This window comes from Triturus cristatus, chromosome 12 (genome assembly GCF_964204655.1).
Source record: "Triturus cristatus chromosome 12, aTriCri1.1, whole genome shotgun sequence".
In the NCBI taxonomy this organism is placed as follows: domain Eukaryota; kingdom Metazoa; phylum Chordata; class Amphibia; order Caudata; family Salamandridae; genus Triturus; species Triturus cristatus.
This window is the reverse complement of record NC_140595.1, coordinates 63,375,412-63,392,251: the sequence shown is the minus strand read 5'-3', so window position 1 is coordinate 63,392,251 and position 16,840 is coordinate 63,375,412. Positions and strand designations below refer to the sequence as shown.

The 16,840-nt window shown below is 43.2% G+C and overlaps 1 protein-coding gene across 3 annotated transcripts in view; it reads right to left on the bottom strand.

Moving 5' to 3' along the window:
- Positions 1–1,307: 1,307 nt before the first annotated feature.
- DOT1L (DOT1 like histone lysine methyltransferase) overlaps positions 1,308–16,840 on the bottom strand; it is a 252,978-nt gene continuing 237,445 nt past the window's right edge. For 2 of the 3 annotated variants that reach the window (XM_085638968.1, XM_085638969.1), the window contains exons 28-29: positions 8,135–8,743; positions 1,308–3,578 (exon numbers count right to left, since the gene is read on the bottom strand). In XM_085638968.1, coding sequence (XP_085495094.1) covers positions 8,178–8,743 — 566 coding nt within the window. In that variant the 3' untranslated portion in view covers positions 1,308–3,578; positions 8,135–8,177. The remainder of the gene's footprint in view (positions 3,579–8,134; positions 8,744–16,840) is intronic. The other variant, XM_085638970.1, reaches the window with a different exon arrangement.

Here is a 16,840-nt window from a genome sequence, read left to right as displayed (position 1 = left end):
TGGAGTGGTGCGTAATAGTGTGCCACTGATTGCAGTGGTGCAAATTAGAGAGCAGTGTGTAGGGTAGATTGGCATAGAATCCAGTAGTGTAGGGAAGAGCAGATAACGTAGATGGCAGTGGCGTACGGTAGGGCGTGGGAGGGAAATTAAGCAACATGGAAAGGGTGGTGGGTGTGATGGAATACAAGCTATTTGGATACGGGAGACGGACTGAAAACCCAAGTACTCCTATGAAGTGCTTGAACACAAAGAAAAATAGGAGCAGTGAATCAACACAAGTACTTAGTCCATGCTCCATGGGAGGGCCAAATACAAGGAGAGCACATAACACCCACATGCCGTGACAAATGGGAGTCAAGCAAATGAGTGTGCCGCTAAAGCTAACCAATGGTAATCTATGGGTGGGCTGTAAGCCCCATGTATGTAAACATGTCGTCTCGCAGACACAAAAAAGTTACTTACTTTCGCCAACGCATTATCTGGTAGAGACCATATCTAGCTGCAGATTCCTTACCTTAGAATTCCCTAAGCATCAGGCTGGATACGGAATCTGTCGCTAGAAGTCTCTATCAGATACCGCATGCGCTGTTTAGGTGAAATATAAAACGAGGAAAGTAAACCATTGAATAAGAAGCAAGCATATGAATGATACCAAAGCCAAGCAATGGACAGGTACTAGGTTTTTGGTATGGTCCGCAAGAGGTTTTTCTCAAATAGACAGCTAAATGCTGCCTGGTTAGAAAGACAAAAAAACCCTCCCAATTTCAAAGGAAACAACTGGATTAATATGGGTAATGAGACTATCCAAACATGCTACACTTTGACAGCAAAGGTCCTAGATAAGAAATGAGGGCTGCATTATACAGGGACATTGGTACGTACCTTCACAAAGCACTATTTCAGCACCTGTGGTTTCTGTCCTTATGGCACCTTCAAGACATGCAAAAGGCATTTGCACATTCCCTTCCAGCTTGTCTGCTCATACTGTATGAGTTAAATGGAGGTTGTACCCGAATGTATGTCACAAATAAAAACATTGTCCTTCACCAAGCACAGGATAAATGAAGCCCAAGACAAAATAAATCTGTGACTTAAAATGTTCTTCAAAACCCCTAATGCACTTTCTCTCTGCCTCATCTCTGTTTTTTATATATAGTGCATTTTTACTTTCAATGTGTAGCTTTCCTCCAGAAAATGTAAAATGGCTGATTGAGAAACTCAAAATGGTGAATAGAAAAGACCTTAGGTGAATTTATAGCAGAGAAAATGTGCCTTTTTTCCCAAATAATTGAAAAACCACAACTAGGTTATTGAAACTTTTTTTTTTATTTCTTTCCTGTGCGTTCATAACACAATCAATATTTAAAGAAAGAAAACATAGGAACTTTATAAATTTAATTCGGGTCAATAAATCATCATTTCCACACTTCTGTACACATCACGTCACCAAGTCTAAATACAGTTAAAAATGCACCAAATTTGATAGAAGTTTGTAGCAAAAGGTTTCAGGCCATCACTGTGTGTGATGTCTTGCTCTCCTTTCTGCCTCCGCTGTGAAATTTTTTTTTAAAATCTCTTTCTAAGCTTTGTAATACAAAAAGAAAGCAAGGTGCACTTTAAAAATCTACAAACGTCCAAAGGCCAAGCCAGTCAGTCTAGTTTACCTCCCGCCTTACGGGATTAATACAACTGCAGGAACCCAACACATAGTGCTTAAAGACGGAGCGAGGTAAGTCAGGGACTGGCCTTTTCTTAGGTCCCAGCTCAGGAAGCTCCATTTCTAAGTAAGCCTCCTGTCTAAAAGAAGAGGAGCCTAACCAACACCAATGACTACTCAAACTGTTCAAATGCAGAGCGCCCCGTTTCCCCCAAACTGGGGAAATGGGAAACAGTCACAAGGATGTGATTCACAGTGAAGCACCATAGGCTGGTAGGTTGTACCCAGAGGGAGTCGTAGTGCGGGAAGCCAGAGTTTGTCATATCGCAGTTTAAAAAGGAAAAATAGGGAGGTCAGCCAAGCAATGTACAGGTCCTGTCAGGCAGGAGGGAGTAATCTCTTCCATGATTGACAGGTTGCGCCATCTTTGGCGAGCCACTGTCAATTCAGTGTATATACTGCAGGGCCTGCAGAAATCCAATGTCTACATCCTTGCTAGGATGGTGTTAGCTTAGATCATCCTAAAAAGCTAGGGCTCGAGTATACCTACAACAAATGTACACAGGGATATTATCAGACCAGAAACCTTTGGAGTGTGAAAATATATATATATATATTTTAAAAAGGTACTACAGACTGTAAATATGGTGAGTCTCAAACCATTGCTTCACTTATCCGCAGGACTCTTTACACCTCCTGCTAGTTTATGCCATTAGGTGTACATACCTTGTCAAACAAGAAACTGCTATTAGCAAACTTTTCACATATGTTGGAAACTTTCAGAGTCTCTTCAAGTTTGTAACGAAATCTGGAGAAACCCTGTTGAGCGCATCTTGTTAGTGTGGGTTAAGGAAGTCTGCTCAAGGGTCCAGATACGGCACTAAAAGTCAAGTAGTGATGCTCAGAAAGACCTTTTAAAACTCCTTTTTGCGCTGATGAGCATTAGCTATATGTACTTTAATGACCATAGAGGTAATAAAATGCACCTCCATCTTGAATCAAACAGCTGATACCTCCAACAGAAAAAGCTTAGCTCCTGCTGCTCTCCCCATTTCCACTCTACTGACATTTCCCTCTGGATCACGGCTAAGGCGGACTGCATTGTATTGGCTACAAAAAGAAATGTCCCACCCCGCCAGGCACAGTAAAGCACCATGTGAAATGCATTCCAGTGCAGTTCGGCCCTGACCTAGGGGGGTTCTTGCCGGTCTTGCTCCTCACGAGCCTTCTCTTCAAGGAGGCGGGACAGTCTCCCTGCATTTGCTGCAAATAAACACATGTTGACACATGAACAGTTAATTAAATAAATAATAAGTTAAAAATAAGAAAAGAAACCTCCATACTTATTTTATATATCTATCTTTCTGAGGATTTTTGAAGGTATTGGTCATGGCCCCTGAAATTCAGCACCATAGTTCTGAGGCACAGGTCTGGTGGGACGTAGCACCGAAAGCAGCCGTGCATCAGTACGCGCCATGTCTCCGCTTCACTCAAGTTCATGGTTTTATGTTTATTTAATAAGCAGTTATTGACGACTTAAATTTGAATAAAATAAGTCACAACTGGATTCGCATACTTAAAAAAAAAAAAGATAAATACAAACAATATCGAAATAATTATTACAAAGAGGTGCCCATGGTTCAATTTTCTAGTTATTTCATTTCCCCCACACATTATAGTTCTTTCCCGGAAATCTGTCAAACTCCGATTCACAGTAGAATATTTTTTCTTTGCTTTTTTGTATATTTCTGTAATGCAATAAAAAAAATATTTTGTCCAGTAGTAGCGATGAGAAGGCGGAGAGGAGGGGGAAATTTTGGTTGCTCCCCAGAGGCCCCTTGAGCACCTTTCAGTGGAAGTTGGGTTGGTCCACAATGTCCTTGCATAGGTCACATGGGATTGAGGTAGAAAATCTAGTTACCTATTAAGGAAACAAAACAAAACATTAGCAAGCAGACAAAAAAAACTTGTGTGCACAGTCAAAATGATGACAAAACTATCAGTAACAAGACAGCGGCCACACAACTGGATTGAGAATTTCTGTACTTTTTCCAACTCGTGTGGCTTCCTTCAATTAGCAGAAGTCAGTCCCAATTGAGATGACCATTTAAAGACCAAACTGCACCTCTACTGCAAGAGTTTACAAAAAGTTGATGTCAAAATTGGAGGATAAAATCTGTTTTTACAGAAAAAAGTAGATTTAGGCTATAAAACTGTGGGTCTGCACCCCGAGCGGTTCAAAAGGTGATGTGATCGTTGAACAAAGTTTCCTAAACAGACGCCACTGGAAAGCCAGCTTTACAAATGAGTTAGGACATTATAATGTGGTTTACAGTGCAGAAGCATCAACAAATATAACTGCATGAAAACATTTCCCAAAAGAAGTGTAGCCAAAAAAATAAACAAAGATGCACCCCATTTTTTATTTATTTGATGGACTTGAATCCTTATGGAATACTGATCTAATCCGGGTAATGCCAACCTTAATTCTGAGACAGACTGCATGTATGGCAATTCTTCTTATCAATACACCAGTGAAACCAGGACCGCCTTGGCCCAAGACTATGCTTTAAATCTGGAGCCTACAAAATGTGTTTCATTTGCTGTAATTAAATTGATGTATTGATAACCACTACTTAAATTGGCAAAAATACATAAACGAGTAGGAAAATGAGATTAACTAAGCAAAGACATTGTCAAGTCCTCCCCTTTTATTACTTAAATTTTTCCAGCTTGCGCCGATACTATAAAGATAGAAATGTCCTTGGTGTGAGGGCCTTAATATTGGGAATCCCATAACTAATGAATGTTAGAGGGACAGTGTGTAGATATCAATGGTCATGAACCAAAGTTTTTAAAAGGAACCAATATACGTTTTATTAGTTGGGGGTATTTATATAGCACAGGCCCTATCCTATAAAAAATGCAGTGGTGCACTTTCCATAAGCAGTCAGCAAGAAGAAGGCAAAAAAAAAAAAACTTTGAACATTAGCATTGGTAAAGCAGCTTCAGAAAAATGGTAGAGCAAGGATCTAGGTGGTACGTACGGTGTTTTAGTAGGTTTTGGCATGTAATATTTACAGATACGGCATGTGTGCAAGATTTACAAGGGGAGGGCCTACTGTAGAAGATTGGACAGAGTCTACGAAAAAACATACATTTGGCGCGGATGAGGACAGGTAAGGGTGGTAGCATATATACAGAGTTGGGCAGTACTATATGATTTAACAGAGGGTACTAGGGCACTGGATGGCTTGTGTGGATAGAGTGTTAACAAGAGACAGGAGTGTATGAGAGGGGTATAGGGAGAAAACAATATGGAGAAACAAGTGTTTTTCAAAGGAGAGGATCCTTCAACATTTCTTGAACACGAAAAAAAAACACACCAGTGCCCTGCATCACATTAACTATTAAAACCGAACCAAGACATCCTTTTGGACCCCTATTTTTTGGTGCAACTGGATTGAGTATAAACAATTATTTTCACTGGATGATGGACCCACTAATCATACTATGGCAAACCCCACACTGGAAGACACTTTCTCCCAACCATATTGTTTGCCACAGTGATGACTGATGTTCCCTCTGTAGGAAGCTGGCTCTTGCTCCTAGTGCTGCTGCATCAGTAGGGTTACTAAGGGGGATCATCTTCCTCTTCAGCATCCACTTCCCCGCCTGCCTCGTTGGGGGCATCTCTTCCTGCCATGGTTCCATTGTTTTCTGCAGGCAGCTCTAGCAGATGTGCTGTAGGGGGTCTAGACCCCGTGGCACGCTTCAATGCATGGCAGAGGGCCTTAAGTTGGTCTAATTTAAGATTCCTTTAGGTCCCCAGGTTGAGATCCTGGGAAGGACCTGCTGCCTCTGTCATGGTATTAAAGTAGTTGGGACCTTTTTAGAAATTTTAAAAACAAAAATTCCAAATAGACTTTTATAGGGCTTAACTAGCTGAAACACTTTTAAATTCTAAACAGTTGGAACTGGGGGACTTAACACAAGGCTCTAACAGATTAAACAATTTCGATTTTTTTTTTTTAAATAATGAAATCTACAAAAATATTTTTTGCTAATGACAATTTTGGATTCCTCAGTGGAATCACCTATTAACCGAGTGGTACAGCAAATGTCAAGTCTTGTATCCCACCGCTGCACCCCCAATGTAGGAAGCTGGCTCTTTATATAGTATACCAAAAAGAGGTATATTATGCAAAGAGTCCAGATATTCCCCTACAGGTGGACAGGGGCTTCCCCTTGCAATCCCAAGGTTCTCTCTTAGGGGGCAGTGTGATTGAGCAGCCTTCAGCTATCAGAGAGGAGTGTTTGACATCTGCTGCATACACAATGTCAATAAACGCACACAACTCAATAAGGAGATCCACACCAATGTATAAAAATAACACTTATCTTGATATAACTTTAGGCACCAAGATCATCAAAATCAGGTAAGTACGCTTCAAGTTATGAATTTTGACAGTTTTAAAAAATAGACAATGCAATTTCTGAAGCTGTAATGTTATCCTATGGAGAAAAAAGGACGTATAGTGCATTCAGATACTTTACAGCTACTTAATGGACCAATCTTCTGGACTTTAGGCGAGTATGGGGACAGGGTCCAACACACAACAGGTCAGCTAGGGCAGCACTGGGGCGGGTGGGTGCAGAGGTGCTTTTCAGCGTCAGGTGCCAGTGTAAGTCTATGGGGATCGGCCCCGTTAAAAAAAGGTTGGCATTCCCTAACCTCTGTGGGAAGCCAAATTTGCATACCTAAGGCAGTGGACTCTTTAAAGCTCCCTGCCTTGGAATGCTAATTTACAGGTCATCCTGCTGGAGGGGGTGTAAAACACCCTCTGCCAGAGCAGGCTTTGGTGGTTACCGCCTGGGAGTGTGGGCTCTTACCCTTGGGGGGTCAGAAACTCGTCTGTGGTGGCAGGTTGGCCAGAACCAATCAGCCAGCATACCAGTAGTTGGCAGGTTTTCAGGGGACACATCTAAGGTGCCCTCTGGGTGCATGTATTAATAAATTAATCACTGCAATTGGTGTGGGTTAAGTAATAGAAGGTGTTTGACACCAAACATCATTGGTTTCAAAGAAGCCATCATGTAGCTGGGGAACTGTTTGTCCAGCACATGTTCTTAAAATGGCTTCCTTGGTCACTGGCAATAATTGAACTGCTGGCTAGCACAGGGGTATATCTGTTCATGCAAATATTTCCACACATGTAGTATAGTGCAATGGCAGCTGCTTTTGCTGAAGTAGAGGGGCAGAAATGTAATCAGAGGGGCTCCCCCTTTGCATCACATAACAAAGGGCTACAGGGAAGAAGCCATGCCTACACACTAGCTTCCCTTGATATAGAAGAGGGTGCACAAACCTCTTCATTCATCTCATGGAATTACACAGGGCAAGCTCTGCAGATCACAGAAAGTGCCTTTGTAGAGGGGAGTAGAATTATTTTTTGGAGGTTGATGGCATACCTCTTCTTGCTTGTCTTAAGGATGTACAATACTGTGCCAGCCCAGAGGCCCACACATCAACCGAACTGTTTAGGTGCTGGTAGAAAGCAGACCTCGCATGCAAAATAGTAATTCCTAGTAGATCATAACAGTGGGTGACTGGACAATCCAGCAACAGCATTTGCTCCATCCGGAGATCAGCAATCTTCCTTTGCAGTAGAAATGTCCGGCCCAAAATGTCCAAAAACTAGATTCGGTTGGAACACTTGGAAGCCACTACAGTCACCAGACACTCGTCTTTCCTTTTAACTTAGCAGCACAATGTTGGAATCAAAGAGAGGACCCATAGCTGGGCGAGAAATAATTCTTCAAAGGAATTTTTCAAAATAAGCACTCTTATTTGTAAAAACATGCAAGTGCCGTGCCATTGCTAGACAGGGGAAAATACGGTTACAAAAACTCAGGAAATGCTGCAGAGAAAATTTACAGTTCTCGCTGGCACCATTCCCAGGAAGCTTATTTTGGGACAATGTGGTTACAACTCCCTGTAGTTAAATAAACTCCTATCGTACTGGACTGATAATTTAACTGAACACAGCTAAGGCTTTCTATTCCTGCAGCGATAAATTAGCAATTGGCAGTAGTAACAGAACATTTAGTTACAAACACAAATGAACGTCACCATTTAAAAAAGTACACAGTCCCAAATTTTGCAGCAACTAAAACAACTGAAATTTTCAAGAAAGTATTTCAAGGAGAATTGTATCTTTCCGGGCTCCCAGTCCACTTGGCTGAAACTATGGAAGAAATGAAGACGGTCACCTCCGTAACACATCCCCTGCCCGGTGAACGACAAAGCAGTTAGAGTGACATCCTCTGAACCTCTGCAATTTGCTCTTAATCCTTCTGTACTCCTTATTACTTTATTAATCCTAAATTTGGGTCTTTCCTAGTATTTACTTTACTTGAAAAACAAAACAATTTAAATCACTTGCACACAAAGACGCTACTTTTGACAGGTCTTACCTTACTTACACAATACCAAAGGGTAATCTAAGAAAGTTCTTTTTCACGGCTTCACCCTGGAAACATGTGAAGCGTATGGAGCCGGCAGGCCTAACGTGACCCACATAGAGGATGTGCTGGCAGGTTTGGCCTGCGCTGTTGGAGGCCTGGATTGAGCCAGTGTTAGGTGGGTCACTGGCTGGTGATGGGCTGTGGAAGATGGGAGGGAAGTCTTCTGCTGCAGGGAAGTAAACTTTACAGAACAGGAGGAAGTAGCAGGTTGGAGAGAAGCAGAGGAGGATGTAGAAGGAGGCAAAAAAGCATTGTTAATGGGTGAAGAAAGCAAGCTTTGCAGAAGCACACGATCAACAGTGTTGAGCAATGGAGGCGGGAGTGGTGCACAAACGTTAGTGAATGAGGTGGTGGGGCACACCGCATGCGATGTTGCTCGACTGAAGTTTCTGGTATCGCTGGATAATGCAGTGCTAGCAGAAGGAGGCTGAAAAGAAGAGGAACATGAAGAGACAACAGCAGCCTGTGCCTGGACTGAGCTGTGAGCGGTGCTGCAAGAGACAGAGCCATTTCCGAAATGCTGATAAGAGGTACAAGGCACCACAGAGTTAAAAGAACCTGCAAATGGGAAAAGAAAATTGTAGCTTCAAAAGATGAGCAGTTTTTCAGACAATGAGCAAGAAAAAAAATCCAAAGCGTGATTATGGTGGCAACAGGCCAAGGCAAACTATGCAGCATGATGGTGGGAAGAAGGAATGGCAAACATGAAAAAAGTCACTTACCTCACCACTTTCAAAGCAAAGGCAGACTGACCATGACCTAGGCAGAGGTTTACTATGAAACCCCATGCTTGCAACAACAAAATAGTTCCCTGTGCCATTGCTACTCACAACATATCAGACTAAGCCAGATCAATGTATGCCTTGCCCAATGAATTGGGCCTAGCTTGATCAAATGTTCAACAAGGGGTCTAACTCTTTTTTAAAAAGGTACCTATTTGCCACCATATGGCAACTATTAAAAGGGCACCCAATTTAGCAATGCTTCTAGAAGACCTAATTAATATGTATCCTTTTGTTATCAAATATTTGGACTAAAGTACATTTTTGACCCAAGTGTGACACGGGCTCACATTTTTCATTTTTAAACGTGGTGTAGAAAGACTTCAGAAGGTGGAGCTGTTTAATCAGCAGGTACTCTCCCATGTATAAATGGGGTTTAATTCGAGAATATAAAGATTCATTTTAGTGGACACGCCAACACCTAAATACTGCAGAAGTGGACTTTCCTTTGCGATACGGCCATCAAAAATGAACAATAGTTGGGTAAAATGTATGTCTGAATGTTGTATATAAATTTATTTTTTGTTTAAAACTGAATCTGACTTTAAGAACATACTACTTGAAAGGTAGTGGAGTGTAGCAAAGATAGACTAGTTACACCCGTCCCTTACTCTAAGCCTCATTTCATCAAATGTTCTTCTGGCTGTTCTGTGCTCGAAGCGACAGATAGGCTGCTCTTGGCTTCTCAAGATGTCCACGGGAGGGCAATTGTTACTATAAAAGTATATGCTGGACAGGTCTCAGTCCTATGGCCGCATCCTGCTCAAGTAACAGAAATGTCTCAATTTTAGTCCCCATCAGTGGAGCTCACACAAGCCACTCAAGGGAATTAAACATCAAACCTATATCTAAAATATGTGAAGCTGTAGAGCTCTCAAACACATGACTTTGCTGGTTAAGCAGTAACTGGATTTATTTGGAAGCTTTTAGGCACTGTCTCCTTCCCAACCTCAAACACCAACAAATACAGAGCACAGCCTGCCTAGAGATTGAGCAATCTGTGTCCCTTGGTGCATGGGCCAACCATCACAGAACTTATTTCTGGACTTCAGCAGCTTGGGTTTCGCTACCTAAATGTAATGCCATACTTGTGATGCGTTAAACAGTCACTGTGTGACAAAATAGTCCTTTCCAAACTTAAATGAGGGAAACAGTGAGAGGGAATGATCCCGCACAAGAAAGAACACTGAAGCCCCACACCAATATGTGCTTGACAGAGCTCTGGATGAACTGAGGTGCACATTGAAAGCCATCATCACAATCTGACATGGTGTAGAAGGTCCTTGCAAGCACAGGACATCCTGGAGCCAACTAATATAACATACATAATTTCTTCTGGAGAATATGCTCTTGCTAGCCTCAGTACTGATCTGCGCCTTGTAATTAACTAAAACATTTACAGGTAGACAAAATCCGAAGGAGTCCATTGAAGGTCACAACAAGGTTTTGTTGGCTCTCAACCATTGGGAGAGACTACTAGAGGGTCCAAAAACAGAAGAAGGTGAAAATATGTATGCCTATGTTTAGAAATGCAAAAGAAACATAAATGATGGATGGAAAGCGGCCTGGGTAGCTTGAAGCCAGTGAGGCCGGGACCCACATCTGGGCATACCTGGCACACTTAGGGCGCGAAAGCAAGACTCACAAGCGATGGACAGAATGCGGAACAAATCAAACATACACCCCCGTCAAGAGATCTGGGTTAAATCCATCGTTCTTTTTCTCAGCATGTCACCCCAGTTTAGACCCAGTCATTTCAAATCAGCCTTCATCCTGCTCCTCATGAGAACAATTTAGCCCGAACTGCCAAACCAGGTCCTCCCTGGACCAGAAACAAACATCCTGGGACCAGTTTCGAGGCATCATCCCCCATCCAGACAAGCTTGAATCCAGTGGCACAGTGAGCTCAGGACCTAGAGATGGGAGGGATTGGTGAAGAATCTGTAAGTAGACAGAGTCCGAGTATCCACCAGAGATATACTTACTAAAAGTAAGTAACTTTTTCCTCTGAGAGATACTTCTACTGAGAGTTCCAAGTAATATACATCTACACGATGGAGGAAGTAGAAGGATGGTTCTGCCATGAAGGACACATCTCACCTCTGCATCCAGACAATGATGCTTCGCAGATGAGGAGGGATGACCAACTTCCCCTTTGCAGATATAACCTGCATGGACCCCCCACCCCAGCAAAGGCAGAGGAACTGGCCCTCGTTGAGTGTACCCTACCGCCTTCCGGTGGCTCTTTTTGGGCCATGACAGAGCAGATTTTAAAGGACAAAATAATCCACCAAGATAAAGTCCTTTTCTACACTGCTTTTCCTTTTCTTCTGTCTGCGTAACCTTTGAAGAGCTGGTCACCCTGATTGAATGCCTTTGTGGGGCGGATATAAAAGCTCATCACTCTTTTTGGATACAGCCTGTGCAGCATCTCCTCCTCCCCTTTAGTAGGCTGAGTGTGTGGGGGAAAGAAGGTACAAAGAGTGCTCAATTGACTCCGAAGGAAAGGAGTCACTACTTTTGATAGGAATGCAGCTCTGGTTCGGAAGACCAACTTGTCAGGATAAAAAGTGGTGAAAGGAAGCCAGATGCTCTGTGCTTTTAACTCACTGACACGTCTGGCTAAAGTAATAGCAACTAGGAAAACACTTTAACAGTTAAAAGTCTTTAGGAACAACTATAAAGGGACTCAAATGAGCGCCCATCAAACAAGTAAGAACACCAAGCCACAAACCTGTGCCACCTCCCGGTGTAAACAGATCTGGTGAAGGAACAACGGGAAAATAAGATCATGCTACACCATGTCATCAAGCAGCTGGAAGGCAAGCAGGTTTCCTTGGTTAGTCTCTACCGTTGATGTTGTAAGGTCTGGAGCTACAGGTGGAGGACTTTAAGAGAAGATTCACTCTGAAAGAGGAAGATGGAGAGAGGGCCAGAGGGAGCGGTGCAGAAGGTCTGTGCACCACACTCTTCTCAGCCAATCCGTGGCCACAAAGATCACTTGGGTGCAATTTTGGCAATCTTCCTCACAACCCAAGGACTCGCGTAGTAAAGAGGAAAATTCAACTTGAACAAAACACATCCTGCCCTATGCTCCTTGTATCGGATGCTGAGGGCATAAAACGTTCGGCAGTGTGAACTGGAACGAGTGGCCAAGAGATCCATGTGGTGCATGGCCAATTGACTGAAGATTCTCTATACAACTTCCAGGTGGACACTCTACTGGTGGTCAGTAAGATGACACAGACTCAGGTATTCAGCTCTGGTGTTCCCCGAGCCCGCTAGATGATTTGCCACCAACCATATTTCAAGCTTGTGCGGCCAGAACCAGAGCTTCTCGAAAAAGACTAGGGCCCTATTCTTCGCTGCTTTTTGACATACTACATTGCAGTCATATTGTCGGGCAAGATATGGAATGACTGACTACAAAGAGAAGGGAGGAATGCCTTGAGAGCTAAGTACATCACACTCAGCTTGGAAGGGCTCAGCCTAAGGTGATACCCAGTACTGGCCATAATTACAGAAGGTGCGGAGAGGGCACTAGGCGAGGTTTGGGCACTTAAGAGATGTCATGGTGGTGCAGCAAGGATTCCATTGACTGAATGTGCAACAGCACCATTTCGGGAGTACTGGCATACCAAAGCTAGTATTCAAGGTTGGAAACTGGAATCCCCAATCTCCTGAGGTGGGCTGTCACAATTGCCATAATCTTTGAAGACACTTGGTTCTGATTGCAGACCAAAAAGAACTGCAAATGAATATTGAATCATGCTCACCACTAAATGCAGGTACTTCCTGTGGGACTTCAGAATTGATATATGGAAATGCGTGCCCTGTAAGACCAGTGACACGATCCAGGTTCCAATCACTAGGGCAAAGGACTTGAACTTGTCCTAGTGCAGGAAGAAGATCAAGATCCTTAAGGTCCAGGATTAGAAAGACAACCGTCCTCCATTTTAACTGCAAATCAAGTTGCTGACAAATTCAACTAAACTCTCATTTATTCAATTCTTTTGTAACAGACGGTTTCCTGATGAAGGCAGTAGTGCCGAAACGCGCGTAGTACCTATTCTGCCGCTTGCCATCATCAAGTTATCAGCTCCTGCATATTCGAATATATAGCATCTATTACCTTTCTATGGTTTAATTTAACAAAAAATCTTTGTGATGAAATTGTCTTTGTATATGACTATGGTTTGTATGTATAGCAATATTTTTGTATCAAATTATGGGAAAAGGGAGAAAAAAAGTTTTTATTGAATAGAATGAAGCAATCAAACAGAATATAAAATTGAAAGAAAATAAATTTAAAAAATATATTTTTCCAAAAATATTATGGGCTCTTATTTTTATGAGCACGATTGATTGTGGGTATTATGTTGGTGCACCTAGATTATGGTTTTTGAAAATAGAAGCTTGCTAGTGTTCCTCTTACACAAAGTTTCTTCTAGATGGCATTGTGCCTCTCTTCTGGATTAACGTATCTGAGCAAGAGGCTGGGGAAATTAAAATGACCAGGTTCAAAGCTGGTGCCGCAGGCTGCGAGGGCCTCCGATGGGCTGGCGTTGGTGCCCAGGGTGACAATGGAGCCGTTAGGAGCAGCAAAGAGGGAGCGTACAGCTCGAAGTGCCACCGGCAGGAAACCAGTTGGCATCCACCCGTGTCCCATGATGCCTGTAGGCACTATAGAGGTGACCACTGCATGCTTGAAAACTCAAGACATGCCATTGAGATAAGGTGCTAGATCAGCTCTGGGCAACGGGAAGTCAGAGTACGGCTGTGGAACTGGCGCCAAGGGCAGCGACACCTGGACCTCCGTTGTCGCTGGCTCCTAAGGCAGGGGAGCTTCGACCAAGTCTGGCATGAACCTGCACCTGCCTCTACTTTCTTTAGCCCGCACCAAAAAAAGCTTAGCGTCCCTCTCTTTAACGGCCTTAGAGTGCTCCTGTATGACTTGCAAGATTTAGAGTTGTGGTCAGAGGCTAAGTACCATAGACAAATGCCATACTGGTTAGCAACTGATAACGGTCTCTCACATTCGCCACAAGGTTAAAAAACTCTTACCTTGAGGGAGAGAATATGGTTGTTGCACTGGTGTGGGATTTTTCGGAAGAAAATAGAATATCAGAACTGCATTGAAGGCCCGAATAAAATTGACATTGATACGATGGTGACTTTTTAGAATTGCAACCGTTACAGGGACGTCACTGCTAGTGCCGAACGGAGTCGGGTGCACCTTAATGTGCAGCTATGGAGAGATTTTTTCTGGACCAGTCTAGTGCCCAAGTGAGTATTCAAGAAGCGATGAATCTGCAGGTAAAAGTTTCAATCAGAAAGCAGGATTTTCTCAAAGTAGAGTACCTTTCTCCTCATCTAATAATGCCTCCGGAGATATGCCCCTCCCCATGCTCCAGGATTCATATTACTGATTACTGGTCAGGGTGAGTAACCCTGAAGGTTAATCTTTGATACAAGAATAACACTTCTCACAAGAGATTATTTTTCATTAAGTCACATGAAGCGTTCTCCACTCGTGCCTCTTTACCACTGAACAGTGGACTGTTATCCAAACAGAGCCCTCTTGTAGTGAGGAAGTAACAATCTGAAAATAATTGAGCCCTCGGATACTCAGATGACCCTCCTGATACTTCCAACCAAAGACTACCAAAGGGTGCCAGGAGGATGAGACCAAAACACCAAGACCTTACTTCACTGATTGGGAAAATTCTACAGGCAGCAGTAAACACGTGGGAACTTGAAAAATGGGGTAGTCCAAACAAAGATCTCATTATAAAGCTTTGTTAATCACTTACATTTAGGCATTGGGATAGCTTAACAAGTGACATGCATAGACCCCAACCAAAGCCTCTGAAACTCAATATCCCAGGGCTGGACTGGGAACTAAAAGCAGCACAGGCAGAAGTATTCAACCCAGCCCTTCTACCTTCACCATAGCTCACTCATCTCTCTTTTCCTGCGCTCTCTCTCTCTCTCAGCCCATTCCAGTAATAACATGAAGAGTCTGGAGAAAGTGACAGAGGCCAGGCTCCAGCCCACTGGGGAAATGCCCAGGACACAAAATGGGCAGCCAGGCCTAAATACGCCAGACTAGACCGCCAAACTAAAGTGCAACATCATGAACCCTCACTTAAAGCACTGTCAAGGGAGGAGGACAACCATCATGCTACCCACAAGTAGCCAACTTAAATTCATCAAGCGTTAATCAAAGAACAGCCGACACGGGGTCTAGCGGCTCTCCACCTAACCTGTATCACCTCTGCGAGCCACCACAAACAAAACCATATTACACAGTCAAAATCCTCACAGATTACGCTGGTAGATCAGAAGGCCCCCATCTCAGACAAACCTCCCAGGGATAACTCCCTCTTCAAACCACTCCTGCATCCCAAATGTGGTTCAGAAAATTCCACTGGGGAGAGGCAATACCGTAGACTCTTGTCAGCACTAAAAACCAACAAAAACTTTCCGATGGCCTACACAAATATCCAGGAACATAATCGACAAAAGTGGCCATAGGGTGATAGCCATTGCAAAGACACCCCACCCGTTCTCTTCCTTGTAAAGTTAACACACCCATTCAGTGGCCTATTAACATATATAACCTATGCTTACAGGAGATTTTAAGGCACAAAGGTCTGTACATTAATCGCCTTTGCAATCAACCTCAATATTTCGCTATTAAAGCATCAGATTCTAATGCTATATTGCCATATCACAATTGGTAACCTGAGGCAGGCACTAAAGTGTAGACGAAAGGTGAAAAAACTGTCACCCTCTCTGAATTTAATATTGCAAAATGAATGTAGCAATCTTTTGATGCAACTACAAAAGCTGAAGTTTTATGTAGGGAGTAAGAATATTAGATCACTTCAAATTATTTTGGTAAAAGCCCATATGGCTGATTTTCATATATTCATGACTGCATCAACCCACACAACTGTAGGAGTATTTGTTTCCCCTGTAGCATGAGCAGACAGGCCTAGTTTGTTTTCTTAACCAAATCTGATGCACTGTACAATCTTAACAGGACAGATTTTTGCTTTCCAACAACCATGAACAATGTCCTCTTTACCGGAAGTAGGGAAAATATTGGACGATGCAATCTCTTCTCCACTAACGAGGGTTAGGGCCAACGTGTGGCAATATAAACACTGAATATGTAAAAGACTGATTTATATGCATTTTAATATCCTGAAAATTAGTCAAGGGTTTAGCCAGTATAGAACAATGCCTGATACTCTAATACAGCGTTTCCCAAACTGTGGTCCGCGGACCCCCAGGGGTCCGTGACACATTCCCAGGGGGTCCGCGAACTGGAGTGCCTTCGAGTCAGCTATTTTTAAATATTAGATTAGCATTGAAGCATACAAGCACTGTGAATGACAGCGCAGGGGCGGCGGGACCAAAACAAAGCGGGCCAATCACCATTTCAGCTTAGGCCGGGGAAGCTGAAGGGTGATTGGCTTATTTTTTTATAGACGCGCACGCTCCCACGGCAGTGCGTCTTCCCTCGCGTCTGCAGCCAGCCCAGGAGCATTTTGCCGCCCAATGCCCTGTCTCCGCTTCGCCTCGCTAAATACCTGCATTCCGGCACCACTACTACAGCACGTGAGTGTTTATTTATTTATAGTTAATTTAAATTTTTTTACATGTAATCCTGTTGGACAAGGCCAGGGCAATTAGGACGCCGTGTGTAGGCCGGGTGTACCAGTCGCGCAACACCGATTGTACTCCCGTTGTGTGTGTCGGCTCTCAGCCCGGAATGAGACTTCACCCGAGCACTTCAGAGGTATGTAAAAGCCCTTTTGTACGTTATTGAGGCCTTACTGTTTCACCCCTTCTAAGAGCCCCG